Below are 17203 nucleotides of genomic sequence, written 5' to 3'. Positions count from 1 at the left end.
TCTGAGTTTGCGGATCAATAGAAAAAACCCACAGGAACCATCTAATGATGTCACTAGCTTGTCCGCAAATATGGATGGCGCAATGATGACACATGGAGTATATCTGTGTGCAGTCTGTGGTTTTAGTCTCCCTTAGGCCCCATTACCACGGAGTAACACGGCGCTCATTCTGACACATAAACACGTGTCAGAGTGAGCGCTTCAAAACAGAATCCCATTGACTTCAATGGGTTCCGTCTTATGCGCGTAACACATTGAAATCAATGGGAGGCTTTTTAACCCATTGATTTCAATGTGTTACGCGCATAAGACGGAACCCATTGAAGTCAATGGGATTCCGTTTTGAGGCGCTCACTCTGACATGTGTTTACGTGTCAGAATAAGCGCCGCATTACTCAGTGGGAACGGGGCCTTAGGCTTCGATGGGTGAGTCCGTGCTGCAAACACTGATTCGTGGAAATCATGTCATGTGAATGAGCCCCTAGAAATGAGTGGGTCAGTGTGCTATCCGGGAAAAACATGGATAGCACACTAATCTCGCCCATGGTTGTCTTCGAGGGGCTTTAAGCCGTATTTTGTGTGTGTGTGGGGTGGGGGGGGTTGTGGCTGTGATTTTTTTAATGCTTTTTTTGGGTGTTTCTTCGAATATGTAATTCGAAGATTGTGCGATTCAAATATTTCTCTAAGGGTAAATTCGCACGTAGTAAACCGCGAAAGGCGGAAGCTCCATGTTGTGAAAATCCAGTGTATCACAGTACCTGTAAAGTGGATGGTATTCTGGCTAATCCCATTCACACATTGCAGAAAAAATTCTGCAACAGAAAAATTGCAGCAAGTCAATTCTACCTGCGGAAATATCGGCATTTTCTGTATGGGTATAATAAAGGCAGAAAGTCCACAGAGGAAAACTATGTGAAAATGTAATGTAGAACGCTGCTGAAAAAAGTGCAATGCCTTTCTGACTTTTTTTTTTTTTTTGCTGTGTTTCGCTACTTGGGGTTTTAGCCAAACACCACAAAAAAACCACAACACACATTTGTACACTTTGTTTTAACTAGTAACTACAAACCAATAGTTAGAAAGAAACATCACATGTACAGTATATGCAAACAGTGCTGTGTATTGTTTCAGGCTTCATAAACTCCTATTGGTATCTACTCAAACCCGAGCAGGAGGGGAAAGCAGTTCTGTCCTCCCTTCCTGATGTCGCTGTATAATGAGAGTGACAGGAGAGCAGTCTGTGAAGGAAAGCTCCCTCTAGTACAGGGGTAGGCAACCTTCGGCACTCCAGCTGTTGTCAAACTACAACTCCCAGCATGCATACTTGCTCTGGTGTTCTTGGAACTCCCATGGAACTGAATGAAGCATGTTGGGAGTTGTAGTTTCACAGCAGCTGGAGAGCCGAAGGTTCCCTACCCCTGCTCTAGTGAATACTTATGAGTCCTATGAGCATTATTATGTCTAACAATACTAGCTATCAAACAGCTACTGACCGTCCCAGTAGAATGGCCGCCTGTAATATCACATGTTCCTTATAGTGGCTGCTACAGATGTCATGAACTGCAGCTTGCCCCAGCAAAAAGAGCAGGGGTCTCAGAATTACTACAGTGTGTGTGGTGAGATATTCCCATTAAAAAGGACCTTTCATGTCCTTAGAGAGCCGACAGTGCGCTGTCAGATGATGACGCTAGGCTGTGAGGCCTGCTTTTCTGACAGTGGAGAGATACCGGTACCAATATCTACAAGGCCGGGGCGCAAACCAGGAAAGTTGACAGTACACTGAATTCAGTGCATTGTTGGCTTTTTAGTGGTATATAGTGATACACACAATGCAAGGAAAAAATAGCCGTGTAAAAGCTGCGATTTCAGATATCCGTGCCTTATTGAAAAATACAGCATGATAATAATAGCTGCGGAATTGCGAATATTTAGAAATATTTAACAGGGCAATTAAAAAACCCAGAGAAAACTGAGCTCAGTGAACAACATTGCAGGAAAACCTTGCAATGCGTTTCCGTAGTTGTTTTTCCGCAATGTTTTTTTTTTAGTCACCCAGAGGGCCTTAGCCTAAAACATCATTTTTTCTTTTACATTTAGAGGGAGTCTGTCACCGGAACGCAGCATATCAATTCAGCCCTTCAGTGGGAGCCGGTCATTTTCTTTTTCCATGAGCAGTTTGTTCCCGCTTGCAGAAAAAAGAAGTGGCATGCCCTTTCTTCAGGCGGAATCAGCTGCGGACGTCTGCCTCACGACACCTCCCTCCTGACTAGGTCCATTCATTTGGGCCTAATCCAGAGTGAAATGCCGTGACTGGACCGGAATCTGAGGCGGCCTCCGTGAACCCCGTGTGAACCCGGCCTGAATCAAATGGTGTTTTCCCCTTGTGAATCACTACCTCCATTTCTGCGATATGGCTGATTTTGGGAAATGCAAATGAGCTCTTTGGCGCAATGATGGTGTTGCTGTTCCTTCAAATAGCTCATTTGCATATTGGAAAAAAAAACCGCAATATCTTGTCAGCAGAGGCTCCGATTCACAAGGGGGAATCACCGTGTGACCCTAACCGGTCTATCTGGGTTTATTTGCTGGGTCTTGTATCAGACTCATTCTCTTTAACAGGAAGTCTACAGAATCAGGTGAGGTCGGCACATGTCATGGCCGTCACACATGGCAAAGATCACACTTTCGCTCTGTCTGTGTCATAGCTATTGAAAGTGAAAGTGGTCAGGTTGTCACCCACAAGGTGTCATGACCATGATATTGCTAGATTTTTGTCACAACTTTGAACCTCATTCCCTTTCATTGGGTTCACTGTAAATGGCATAAATCTGTGATCTCAGGCAGTGCAATAAGTGTTTTATGGCCATTGTTCACATGTAGCAGTACTGGATGTTTTTGCAAGTCAAAGTGACACAGAAGGAAAGCCAAACTAATTTCAGTCTGCTTCGAGATGTGCTGAGTGGAAAAAGGTAACCAGAAATGTAGTATCAGAATTATAAAATACTTTGCTTGGCCCAAAAAGAGAATTTCTATGTAGCCAGGGTAAAAGTGGGATTTTTTCTGTAAAGACATAAAAAAAAAAATTTTAAATTAAAAAAATATAGCGCTGCCCTCTAGTGGACGATGTAAGTCATCTAGTAAATATAATTCCAGTACTGTATATTTTGTGCACATTACATTACAGTATTTCATCTATCTGTATTGTCTTACTAAATCAGCGTTCATTACATAGATATTGGTGACATGTGTCCTGACACTTCCTAAATACTATTCTACATATTATCAGTGTAAGATTTTTCTGGGTCGATCAGAATCTGTTGGGATCTGTCTGAATATGGACCTTTCAAGCTGTTATGATCCTGTTAACGATAGAAATCTGGTTTCATTGATCTTAAAATCTATGAAATATGAAAATAACGTAATCCTAGATAACAGTGTGAACAGAGCCTTACAATTCAGCAGTTGGTACAGACGTTGGTTCTGTCAATGTTTGTAAATGACTGACTAGTGAAATATGTGTGAATATATATATATATATATATATATATATATATATATATATATTAGCAGGAGGACCCGGCTTCGCACAGGTATATTTCATTTTTTGTTTGGCTTCTGGTCCCATAAGAATTGCCCAGTTTTGCACTGGTGTATGTTATATGTTGTTTGTGTGTGTATCTCAGTTTGGATATCAGTGAAAAACCTGTGATCAGTTGTTATGGATACCTGGAGTAAAGCTGTGTGTATGTGACCTTGTGTAATAGTGTCATCCACAGCACCCTGCCCCTTTAAAGCTGACCTACAGCAGTAAAGAAAAATGGCTGGGTTGCTATGGAAACCTGGAGTAAAGCTCTAATGTGTGATACTGTGTGCATATCCACATATCTAATCCTTCAGCGTGTGGTACTGTGTGTAGAGTCGCATATCTAATCTTCCAGCGTGTGGTACTGTGTGCAGAGCCGCGTATCTAATCCTCTGGTGTGTGGTACTGTGCTGAGATGCGTATCTAATCCTCCGGCATGTGTCCCTATGTGCAGAGGCGCATATCTAATCCTCCGGCGTGTGGTCCTGTGTGCAGCGGCACATATCTAATTGTCTGGCGTATGGTCCTGTGTGCAGAGGCGCGTATCTAATGCTCTGGCATGTGGCCCTGTGTGCAGAGGTGTGTATCTAATCCTCCGGCGTGTGGTCCTGTGTGCAGGAGTGCGTATCTAATCCTCTGATGCATGTATCTCAGTTTGGATATTAGTGTTGGATTGTGCCTTGTAGAGTGACCATGTGTATGGCAGTTGGAATATGAGTGAAAGACTTGCAGGTTTGTGGTGGCTAATGCTGGTCATTGTTTTGGGAATACTGTATCTCCGGAACGGTATGTCTGAGACAGTTGAGGCCCAATCTAAAGCCTTCCTGGACACCTGATGTACCTATGTGCCAAATTTGGTGAAGATCCGTCCAGTCGTTTGGTTGTGCATAAAGAACAGACAGATAGATAGATAGACAGACAGGAACTAATTTTTATATATACTAGAGAAGGAGATATATATTTATTTATTAATCTGACATGCAATATTTTTCATTATGTATAACCAGGGCATTAAAGGACAATATTACCTCCTACCCCAAGTATATTCAGCTGCCAGCACGGGGGTTGCAGAGCCCATTAATTATAAACATCATACTTTTATTATGTATGTCAGATTTGGAGAAAAACTGCTTCGAAAACTTATGCAAACTAGGCAGTCGGTGCACTGGGGTCGGGCCTTCAGCTCTCTGGAGCACTGCACTTTTCACTCAGACCCCTATCATCTCCTGTCTGCACCACCTCATGCTGTGAGAGTTGATTCTTCCATTGCAATGACATCACCCATCCTATCTGAGAAGCGAGAGCACTGGGCCTGCCCCCAGCACACTACCATGTATACGAGGCCATTCACATGAATGGGTCAGTGTGCGAGACATAAAAATACAGCACATTAACAATACACACATGAGGGCTTAATCTTGTTAAATCTACTAAAAATAAGGTGAAAACTGTAACTGTTTCTTTTTTACTGTTTTGCTATATGATTTTTACATTTGTGATTTTAATTTCTTTTTTTTCTTTTTTTTTTACCCCAGGGCCGATCAGCTCCAAAACTGAAACAGGAGACAGGGGGAGGAGGAGGGAGATCTGCATTACTAGCAGATATTCATAAAGGGGCCCGCTTAAAAAAAGTAGCAGAGATCAATGATCGGAGCGCTCCAGTAATCGAGGGTGAGTTTTTATGTATCTCTAATGTACTCGCCTATCTATTACATCACAGCACTGTGCCAATTATCTGGCCAAAATTAGCTAATACGCTTTGCTAAAAGCTGCTTTACTCGAAAATCTGGATTTCCGCTACAACAGGCAGAGTTGATAGCTTGGCTAAGCAAATACTCCTGATCTATATCATGTTTACCTTGTTTACTAAGATGGGGAAATAGCAGTCATACACGGGGATGGATGGATTTTACATTTAGTGGAGGTACAATAGGAGATATCGCTGGCAACAACATGGTATCATGGGTCTTGTAATGGAAAATGTGGTTGTCCAGGATTATGATATAGATGGCTGTGGCTTCTTCACTATTTACCCCGCACAGTGCCTTACATTGTTCATTGGCTTTGCTTGATATTGCAGCTCATCCCCGTTCATTTGAGCTGTAGCGTAGCCATGTGACCAATGTGATGTCACTGGTTTAAGAAGAGGAACTAAATATCATAATCCTGGAAAACCAAAAAAGTTCTAGTAATGTAAAATGTAAGAGCACATTCAGTTCTGCAGCACCAGTGCACAGGAAATGAGGCTTTATAGGGAACTGCTGAAATGGATGGCCTATCCATGTAATACAGAGATAGCGACACTCTCTGAGCTGCTTTCCTCTCAGGCTGTGTGATGAAAGTAAGGCTAGGCTCACATCCGCGTTAAGGTTCCTGTTCGGGAGATCTGCATGGGGACCCCCAAACAGAAACCTTATCCACGTAAAAAAGCAGTTACCTTAGGAAATCCGCAAACCCCATAGACTATAATGGGGTCCATGTTTGTTCCGCGCGAAAAATGCAGAGAGAAACTTGCAGCGCTTTTCTCTCTGCAATTTTCATGCGTAGAGGGGAACAGAATCCCCAAATGCAGATGTCTATTCTGTTACGTCAGATTGTCTGAATAAGATGGATTTTCTAAATTACATAACTCCTTTAAAACATGTCTGCTTACTAAATAATCTATTAAATACCTTTCTAAGACATAATGTACTTCTAAAGTTACATTTTGCAATATCAAATGACTGGGGAATGATATAAATCTGCTTGAGAGGAGTGTCATTTACTTGGGAACATTACAAATCAGATCATTTGGATATGAATATTTAATTGCATTGTCTGTATTATCTTTTTTGTACAGGTGCCAAGAAAAATGGTGGCACGGGAAATGGTAGGAGTGCAATAGCTCCCCCTAGTGGTGGGCTTTTTGCTGGAGGATTTCCAGTGCTTAAGCCTTCAGGCCAAAGAGATGCAGCAGGTAACAGCACACTGATATATGAGATTATTTATAGGAGGTTATGGACAGTTTTTCCACTGAATGTTTGTATTGTTCATTTGCTTTCTAAGGCATCTTTCTGAATAATCTTCATTAAAAAATGTCCTACTATTTTGCGGCTGCATAGTCTTTCACACATTTATAGTTAATTGGCTTTAAAGAAGCTCTATCAGCAAAATCATGCTGATAGAGCCCCACATATGCGTGAATAGCCTTTAAAAAGGCTATTCAGGCACCGTAAATGTTATATTAAACTACCCCCCGTTTTAAAAAAATAACCTAAAAAAAGAATGTGCTCTACTTACGGATCGTGCACGCTGGGCGGGCATTCAGGGTGTGTCTTCATCTTCATCCCCGCCTCTTCTTCCTCCGATGTCCTCGGGTCCCGTCTTCTTCCAGCGCTCGCTCGCGGACACTGATATTAAAAAACGGCCTGGGCGCATGCGCAGTAGCATGCGGCTTCTACTACGGCTACTGCGCATGCGCCCAGGCTATCGCTGTCCGTTTGCGAGCACTGGAGGAAGACGGGACCGGAGAACATCGGAGGAAGAAGAGGCAGGGATGAAGATGAAGACACACCCTGAATGCCCGCCGAGGGTGCACGTTCGGTAAGTAGAGCACATTCTTTTTTAGGTTATTATTTTAAAGGCTATTCACGCATATGTGGGGCTCTAGCAGCATGATTTTGCTGATAGAGCCCCTTTAACAAAGTATCTAAATGTGCAAGCCAGAAACCCCAAAGTATACACAGAACAGGTTATATAGAAAATCATATACATCTTTATAAGTCATACATTTAAAATATCTCAAAATCCATTCAGAAATATGGAGACAGAGAATCCAAATATAATAAGGCGATATTAGGTCTGTTCAGCATCATTGCACAAGTGACATTAAAGGGGCTCCATCAGCAAAATGATGCTGTATGAGCCCCACATATGCGTGAATGGCCTATAAAAAGCCTATTCAGGCACCGCTAATCCTATTTTAACCCCCACCACCACCACCACTGTTTTAAAATAAAACTATAAAAACATATATGTAAATCATACCTTAGCGTGCACGCTGGGTGGTGATTCACTATCCAACGTCATCTTCTGGCACGCCTTCCTCTTCTTTCTTCTTCTTTTGGTGACGTCCTCCGGTCCTGGCTCTTCCCCGGCTTCATCGTTGTCATCTTCTGGCGGTTCAAATCCAATTGGATCAAATCCAGCGCGTGCACACTGCCATTGAGAAAAATGGTGCCGGAGCGTGCACAGTAGCTCCGGAGGGAACGCTACTGCGCACATGCCGGATTTCTACCAATCAGATTTGAACCGCCGGAAGAAGACGGCAATGAAGCCGGGTAAGAGCCAGGACCGGAGGGCTTCGCCGAAAGAAGAAGAAAGAAGAGGAAGGTGTGCTAGGAGATGATGTTGGATCATGAATCACCGCCCAGTGTGCACGCTAAGGTATGATTTACATATATGTTTTTAGAGTTTTATTTTAAAATGGTGGGGGGGTTAAAGTAAGATTAGCGGTGCCTGAATGGCCTTTTTAAATGCTATTCACACATAAGTGGGGCTCATACAGCATAATTTTGCTGATAGAGCCCCTTTAAGGCTAAGGCCCCACATTGCAGAAACGCAGCTTCTTATGTTGCAGATTTTGCAGCGTTTTTTTTTTTATCCAAAGTTATGAGTTTATGGATTTAAGAGAAGGGAAACATCTAAGAGCTTCCTTTATATGTCTCCGTAACAGCAGCTTACAATATGTGGCTTTTCTATCTCCATATTTATGAATAGTTTAGTGATATTTTAAATCTATGATTAATAAAGAAATGTGTTTGTAGATATATATGTGTATCTATATTTATAGATTTTAGATATTTTAGATAGATTGAATTATATATTGCAGATCATGTAGGAATTATCTAAGGAAACACCCATTAGTCAATATAATGAGAAGGGAAGCACCCAGTAGTCAATGTATTAATACATTTCCAGGAGGAATAATAGAGGAACTTCATGGAGCGCTAAGAAAAGTGGACCTGGAATTGTATTCTTTTGGAGAATACAGATACTTATTAAGGCAGATCATCAGGTCATTGTTAAAGTTATATAAAAATCCTTATTGCTCAGTTTTTTTTACTGTTTTATTAATTATTATTATTATTTTGTTTCTTATTTCATATAGATAGATACTTTACGATTGTGTGCTATGTTCTGCAGGTTGCCTTTTGACCAGTCTGTGGATTTTGTCCATAGACATGACCTAACTCTGGGAAACTCGCAGTTTTATTATAAAAGAAGCATTGTTGCTACATAACGAAAAGTCACATACATATTTAGCATGACGCACCACTACAGATAAGGAGAATTACAAAGACACAACACTTATTAATGTATCATTTTGTAAGCTTTTTGAAGCCAAATCCCATTGTTTGCAGACAGGACAGCAGGTTTGACAGAAGAGGGACGTGGCTACACAAACACAGTGCCCTAGTCGGATCCTGCCTAAGACCACCCACTTGATAGTAGAGAGTCTAATTTGCATATTGAGAACCAAAACTAACTGCACTAACTGTTCAGGAACAGTTGGGGGTGGTAGAGATAAAATTACATCTGGTCCGGGAATCAAGAGATCAACACATAAAGAAGGATGAAAAGGGTTGGTGGAAATGATGACAGATCCTGTTTAATAGCTATGGCACTTTTACTGTGTATCTGTCATCTAAGCTCCCAATACACTTTATTATCTGTTAATAGAAATACCATAGACTTTAGTAGCGTTCTGTTTGTGTAGAAGATCTGAAACTGGTTCAACAACTCTTACTTTTGTGAATTTATCATTACAGGAAACAAAAATCCCCCCCAGCTTCCCGCAGCAAAAGGAAGTGTTCCCAAACAAACAGATCAGGGACCCACTAAAACTGATTTCTCAAGGCCTATTCCACACACAGTGGCAGCTAGAGCTCCTCCACCACGACCAACTATCCTCGGCCAGTCACCCCCAGTGCCTCCTCCAATACCACCATCTAGCAGCAAACCTCAACTGATGCCAGCTTCTCCAGCTCCCCCTCCTTATAAAGAGAGATCTGCAAAACCAACAGCAGGATCAAATGCTCCACCGTCATCAATAAATTCTCAAGACAAGGTAAAACTGCCAAGACCTCCTTCGAATTTTTTCCCATCTACTCCACCACCACTTCCTTCGCTTCCTCCACCTACACTACCACCAGGCTATCCTGGTAGGAGAAGTCCTTCCCCTTCAAGGCCTGATGTAAGAGATCATCCAGGACTTCCACCTCCTCCTCCTATGCACTCAGTGGAAGACTACCCACCACCACCTGATATCAGGGATCTTCCTCCACCTCCACCACCTCCTCCTCTTCCACTGTCAGTGTCTACCAGACAAAGATTATCTGAGCCAATGCCACCCCCACCTACCTTTATCAGTGAACACAGTAATCCTCCACCTCGACCACTAAAGGCGCCTTTTGGAAGGCCTGCTGTTCCACCTGTACCTGGACATGGAAGGCCCCACAAACTTCCTGGTAAGATTTCATTTTTGAGTGTTTTTTTGTTTTTTTACAAAAGTTTGAGACAAAAATATGTAAGAACTGGTTCATGTACTATATCCGCTAGAATTGTCATGCCCTTTACAAATCCCTGGGTGTTTATAAATGATGCGTGTCACCTGAGGAGCTATGATCATACTGTGCTGCATCTACAGCATGGTGGCAGTATAACGACCCTATAGAGCCCTGATGGCGAACATGTGGCACAAGTGACAGAGAGAACACACAGAGCCCTCTCTGTTGGCACGCGCCGTCGCCCTGAACGCTCGCCCTGAAATCTGGTACAGAATTCCCCTTTAGTGAGTGACCACTAGTTTCAGATGTATGTGCAAATGCACAAACGGCTGAAAGCTGTCAGTGTAGGCTGCGAGTGCGTGAGACCGAGGCCTACACTGACTGCAGAGTGTGACCTCTGCACCGATGTAAGCGAGATGACGTAAGTCATCAGTGCCTGCAGTCAGAATAAGGATGATGCATACAAGGTAAGTAGCAGATAATACTGTGTGGGTGCCTACTGTGGAGTGTATAATACTTTGTGGGGGGGGGGGGCTACTGAGGCGTACATAATACTGTGGGGGCCTACTGTGGAGCATATAATACTGTTTGGGGGGGCCTACTGTGGCACATAGAATACTATGTGGGGGCCTACTGTGGCGCATACAATACTGTGTGAGGGGGCCTATGGTGGAGCATATCATACTGTGTGGGGGCCACTGTGGAGCATGTAATTCTGTCTTGGGTCCACTGTAGAGTGCATTGTACTGTCTGGGGGCCACTGTGGGGCAGATTGTATTGTCTGAGGTCCCCTGACTATTTATATCACACAGTATCTGTTTTATAGCAGACATGATATTAGTACAGGCTGTAATAACATTACAAGGTCACTATAAAACAGATCCTGTGTGATGTAAATAGTGAACATCAATTGTTCAAAAGTACCAAATGCAGAGACCTTTACCATTGCAAAGCCCCATTCACACGACTGTAGTTTGCGGGTCCGTAATTGTGGATCCACACAGTGTTAAGTTTAAATTGCCGTGTTGGCACTTTGTGATAATTTAGTGGGTTTTGTGTTGCAGTTTGGGCATTTGGTCTCTAAAATGTTCGCCATCACTGCTATAGAGAGATGGTGTATACCTCCTGCTGTATGACCTAGGCATTAGAGCATCCTAGTGATGAAAATTATTTCATTTAAATAAGTTATACGTTATATCATAAAATGAATGTAGAAGACTTTATTTAAAAAGTTTAACTTTTCCATTTTTTTTTTATCAGCAAACAGCGGTGGCCGATTGGCTCCTCCTCCACCCCCACCTGCACGATCACCAGCTACAGAGCTTTCCAGTAGACAGCAGGGATATCGTCCTTCTAGTCCTGGGAATATGCACCCCTTAGGTAATGTCGACTTCATATTTATAGGCATATTCCATTTCAAAGCAATTATCAGATGATATCAATGTATGTCCCACAGTTGGGTCACCCACCACTGCTAATGCATGGAAACCCTAGCCCCCCAAACCGCAAAATTACAGCTAGGAGGAATAGAGCATGCTTCCTGACGTGAGCTAAAAAGCCAAGTGCAAGCTCAGCCATCACTAAGAACAGGAAACTGGGGTACCTTGTCCTGGGGATCGTTACTTATCCCAGCACTCCCGTGGATAGGTGATAACTTTTATCTGGATGACCCTTGGACTCTTAGGGTAGACCTCTATGTGTGATTGTTGGAGGTCTCACCCCAGATTCTCCCACTGGTCAGCACAAAGAAAGGGCCATTTACCATAGTGCCCAATATAATGCTGCCCATGATAGTGTATCTGTGTCTGGTACGGTCATTTTAAAGTGACCAGACTCATATAAACATCAGTTCTATGTTGGGTACCTCAATGAAAGGACCTCAGTAATGTTTTATCATCCTTAATGTAGAGGTTTGGCTCACACGGTTTCTGACTCTTTGTTATCTTTCTTACAGACGACTTTGAATCTAAATTCATCTTTCATTCAGTTGAGGACTTGCCACCACCAGAAGTATTTGAACCATTTGAAAGGATCTACCCCAGTAAATGCCATGCTGGTATGTTCTTCACTGGATATATTCTTCTTGTCTCGTCACTTATTTGTAGGGCAGTTTATTACTCCTACAGCACTAGAGAACTGTGAGAAAACCATTAGGCTGCAATATAACGTACCAAATAACCAAGGTGTACTGCAACCCCCCCCCCAAAAAAAAAACAAAAAAAAACAACAGCACAATGCTTGTCCATGTAATGTATGTGGTGTTGCACTTCAGCACCATTTACTTGAAGGGGTAATGTAACGAAAATTCATAGGATTAGTGGATAAGTTGCTGATCGCTGGGGGTCTGACTGCTGAAATCCCCTCCAGTCCTGAGTATGGGAGGTGTTGTACTGCTGTTGTGATTGCAGAATCATCCCAAATCTCATTCACTTCACTGGGAGTGCCAGAGATAGCTGAAGTACAGCACTCATGTCAAGCGATCCTGTTGAAGAGAATGGAATGAGGGGTGCGTCTGTGTCCACCAGGTCTTTACCATGGCTTTATTAGAAAAGGCTTGGAGGGGTCTTCGAGATCACACCCCGAATTATCACAATTTGTCCTCTATCCTATGTCTATATTGTAGCTTAACTTCTTTAGGTAGTGCTGTTTGTGGATGAAAGAAGCCATGTTTTCTAATTTCATATGGTTTATAAAATGATCTATTTCCTTTTATACCCTATTAGCCCCCTCCGGCCCGCCACCCCAGAGGCCTCAGATGCGATGAGGAAATCTTCATTACAACCGAAGCACAAAAGGAGAACTTCTGAACTAAGCCTCTTTGGTATCATTGAATAGATTTGGTGATCTGACCAGTATGTGACTGTACAGCTATACAACCCAATATAGAAGATTTCCTGAGCAAGAATTGTCAAATAGCTCAGAGTAAAAAATATTTATCACTGTATTTTACAAGCTTGATCAAGAAATCTGTATAGACTGGACTAAAATGTATTCACCTGTATGGATGAATAGCACATCCACGACACTACTGTGATGCTGTATTTATGTCCACTATCCTGAATGTTGCCTTTTCCAAAGCTTTATCTGTTCAGCGAGGGATAGCGCTGAGTCCCGTGCCTTCATGTTTTATTCAACACTTTGCATTCTATGTATGATTATGTTATTGCACTATAGAAATGGAATATCCTGTAATATCATAGCCACCAGTTCAGCAACCTTCCTGTATTATATCTATAGGTAAATAATTTACAGATATATACAGTATAGGAAATGTATGCCTTAAAATGGCTGAAAAAAAGAGTCTGCATTTATTATCTAGAAACTGTCACATCTGTACATGGGCTGTGGCTTTTTCTGCAGATTATCCCAAATTATATTAAAGGAGCTGACATTTTTATATAGTAGCATTAACCACGGCACCATGTGCATGGAATCTGTAAGTTGTTCTTGACTTTGTGTGGATTTTCCCTCACAAATATAATGGATCTGTTTATTTATTACTGCAGATTTGTGTCTATGATCAGATTTATCTGATAGTAGTAAAGACCACTATTTGATGACCTGGATTTCCTTGTATGTGATATCCCATTGCTGTAATCTCTAAATGTTGCAGATCTAACCGTGACATCAATCTGTTGAGGAATTGGGCAGGATTACTGCAATTGCCAGTATGTAGCCAGGAGTGAATAGAAAAGAGAAGTGTAAGACCTTCCTATAGATTTCCCATTCCTGTTGAAGCTACTCTTGGGTTTTAAAAAAAAAAAATACAGTGAATTCTGCAATAAAAAAGCAGCTTTTTTGCAATGTTGGGCCTCAGCCTAAGGCTCAAAACCCACGTTGCAAAAACGCTGCATTTTACAGTACCTGGAAGTGGATGGGATTCTGGCTAATCCCTTTCATACAATGCAGAAAAAAAAATACTCAGTGGAAAAACTGAGTCTTCAAAAATGCCTGCAAATGCTGTAATAAGGGCAGAAAGTCCACAAAGGAAGACTTTGCAAAAGTGAGATGAAAAATGCAAAACACAATACTTTTAAGCGCAGAACTTTTTTTTTTTTTTTTTATAAAGATCGGGGATTTGATTTTGTTTCTAGCAAATTCCCGTCCACACCTTGCGGAAAAATACAGCAGACATACTGTGATTTTTTTATTAAACGGTTGCGGTTTTGGAAATTGCAGCATGTCAATTAGGGCCCCTGCACACAATGTAATGCGGCACTGATTCTGACACGTAAACTCGTGTCAGAGTCAGTGCTTCAAAACAGAATCCCATTGACTTCAATGGGTTCTGTTTAACGTGCGTAAGGGTCCATTCACACAAAATCCGGCCGCAAAATAACGCGGCGTATACGATCCAGGCTCCCATTGAAATCAATGGGAGCGTATACGGCGCTCAAAGTCTCACACACCGTATACGTGCCAGGTCACGCGGCACGTTACTCCGTGTGAATGGACCCATACACATTGAAATCAATGGGTTAAAAAGCCTCCCATTGATTTCAATGTGTAGGGGGCCATAAGACAGAACCGATTGAAGTCAATGGGATTGTTTTCAAGAGCTGATTCTGACACAAGTTTATGAGTCAGAATCAGCACCGCATTACATCGTGTGCACGGGCCCTTAAGGAAACGCTAGCGATTTCCCTGCAGGTGTGGAAGCAGAAAATCTACAGAGGAAACGTTGCCGCCGCAGTTTTTCCCACATCACTTTTTTGTTTGCTGCAGCCCACTATGTGGGGCCTTAACTTCAGGCTAAGGCTAGCTGTAGGGTCCCCTCTGGGATATACACCTGCAACAGACCTGCTCGCAGCAAAAAAAACAGTTAATAGTTTTTGCCATGACGTTCAGCTGCAATTTCGGTTCTGCTGGCCCTGACTTTCAACCTCTCTATTGCAAAAATTGACAATCATGGGCGAACACGCAGCAATAGTTGTGTATTTAAAACCTGCAGAGGATACTTTACACTGCGGCTTTATTTCTGCAGTGTATGGATATGTTTGCATCCTATCCACTACCTTGCTTCTGTACTCGGCAAGTGCATTAGTTGCTGATGATTTAACAACGGCTCACCCATTACAAGTATGTAACCTTTGTTCCTGGCCTTAGGGTAGCTTCACACACCCTTTTTTTTTGAGGGGAGGGGGGGAGGAAGGAAGGAGAAAAGTAAAATATTCTACTAGATTTCCCGTTCCTCTTCTGGCTTTGGCACGGAAAACTGACAAACAGTTGTTTTGATTTAGTTTTTTTTAAATAAAGTTGTGTGTGAAATTACCATTGGAGATACTAAGCAAAGATATGACAAGAAAGCAAGATGGTCCTGAAACTACTAAATCAGAGAGGTGTTAACCTCCTCTATTTGGATGAGGGGGGGGGGGGTCCTTGGTGCAATCTAAACTCCCCTCTGAAGCTTACTGGTTTAGATGTCGTAGAATTAGTTTGGGAGGGGCGGTGAGAATGGGATAGATTCTGCGGCACATACTTGAGTATTGATGAGTAGGAGGATACCACTGTAGGCACTGCAAGTTTTTGTTTCCCTTTTTACTCCCCATTTGCTTTTTGACAGGAGCTTGTATCATTGAAACATGTTCGTTAAAAAGTAAAATTTGCATTTTTACAAATTTGGTGTGATTTGTTTTGTTAGATGATGAATAAAAACGGACACGTTCATAAAGTTTACCTATAAATACTGAAATTGCCTCTACAAAATTGACACTAACATTCTGTATGTTTTTGTAAATTGTTTTCTATATACTGTAGCTCAACTTCCATTTTGATCAATCCGTTATGTAAGTATAATTGTGCTCAATAAATTATAAGAGTTTGGTGTATTGTTTATAATAGGACAGGCTCCTTTCATGTACTCTATCACTCACTTGCAGAGGATGAACTTGACAAGATTATGGCCAAAACTATTTAGGCTCTATTCATACTATCATGTCCATCTCTTGGCTGTGAAAAATGGAGAGATGGGTTGGATTGCATCCATTATGAGCCCAAACTTTGGCATTTTGGTTTTTGGCTCAACCAACTTATTCATTTTATCTGACAGGAAAAATCGCGGTGTTTTACAGTACGGGTAAAGTGGATGGGATTCTAGCAAATGCCATGTTCACTTTGCAGTAAAAACTGTCGCGGTTTTGGAAATCGCAGCATGTCAATTATATCTACGGAAACACTGGCAGTTTCCCCATAGGTATAATTGTAACAGAAAATCCGCAGAGGAAAAATCCACAAACTTTCTGTTTAAAGCGCCGCAATTTTTCTCACAGCACTTTTTTTTTTTGCTGCGGGACGTCTCATGGGACCTTAGCATCACAGAAAATTCACAGCATTTTCCTCTGCAGGCTTTCTGCTTCCATTATACCTTAGATATAATTGAAATCCTGCAATTTCCATTTCTGCTACAGATTATTTTCTGCAATGTGTGAATTAGATTAGCCAGAATCTCATCCACTTTGCAGGGACTGTAAAACGCAGCAGGAAAAATCATGGCGTTTACGCTATGGGGGTCCCTGGGCTAAACTGGCCAATGAACAACTGTTTTTTATTGTCATGTGAATAAGACCCAATGTATTCCTATACATTGCAAATCAGATTACTTACAAATTGAGATTACAGACCGGATACTATTGTAGACACTTCCAGATTATCCTCCAATTGTCTCTGTAGTCACATGATTTGTCCCATTAGACTAAAAGTGACTTTGGTATTTCCAAATCAAAATGAGTGCCCAGTACTGATCTATGAAATACCGGAGCCCCCATGTAAGGAACACATGTAGTAGCAGTGGCTATGACTTTGGAGGTGTAAATAAAGCTTCATTAAATCACCAATAGTCTAATCCACAGGAGGGGAAAAAAAAAAAGTCTAACGCACAAAAAATATTTGATTAAAATATTTCATTTTACTGTCATTTTAGAAGTTCTATGACTTGACCCATTTTATACTCTAACATGAATCATACAATAAACATCTAATAATCTTGTGTACCTTTGTGGTGCTAAGCTTGCAAATTTTCCTCTGGGAAGTTGCAGTCAATTCGCAGTATGACTTCTTGTGCTACATGTAATAT

General features: G+C 41.7%; 1 protein-coding gene across 1 annotated transcript in view; it reads left to right on the top strand.

Moving 5' to 3' along the window:
- WIPF3 (WAS/WASL interacting protein family member 3) overlaps nucleotides 1–16121 on the top strand; it is a 45763-nt gene extending 29642 nt beyond the window's left edge. The window contains exons 3-8 of the mRNA XM_075271457.1: nucleotides 5119–5254; nucleotides 6423–6539; nucleotides 9394–10092; nucleotides 11392–11511; nucleotides 12086–12187; nucleotides 12855–16121. Coding sequence (XP_075127558.1) covers nucleotides 5119–5254; nucleotides 6423–6539; nucleotides 9394–10092; nucleotides 11392–11511; nucleotides 12086–12187; nucleotides 12855–12895 — 1215 coding nt within the window. The 3' untranslated portion in view covers nucleotides 12896–16121. The remainder of the gene's footprint in view (nucleotides 1–5118; nucleotides 5255–6422; nucleotides 6540–9393; nucleotides 10093–11391; nucleotides 11512–12085; nucleotides 12188–12854) is intronic.
- Nucleotides 16122–17203: the final 1082 nt, after the last annotated feature.

This window comes from Leptodactylus fuscus, chromosome 4 (assembly GCF_031893055.1).
Source record: "Leptodactylus fuscus isolate aLepFus1 chromosome 4, aLepFus1.hap2, whole genome shotgun sequence".
Taxonomy (NCBI): Eukaryota; Metazoa; Chordata; class Amphibia; order Anura; family Leptodactylidae; genus Leptodactylus; species Leptodactylus fuscus.
Note: the sequence above shows the minus strand (reverse complement) of the source record. Positions and strands in the feature narration are given on the sequence as shown.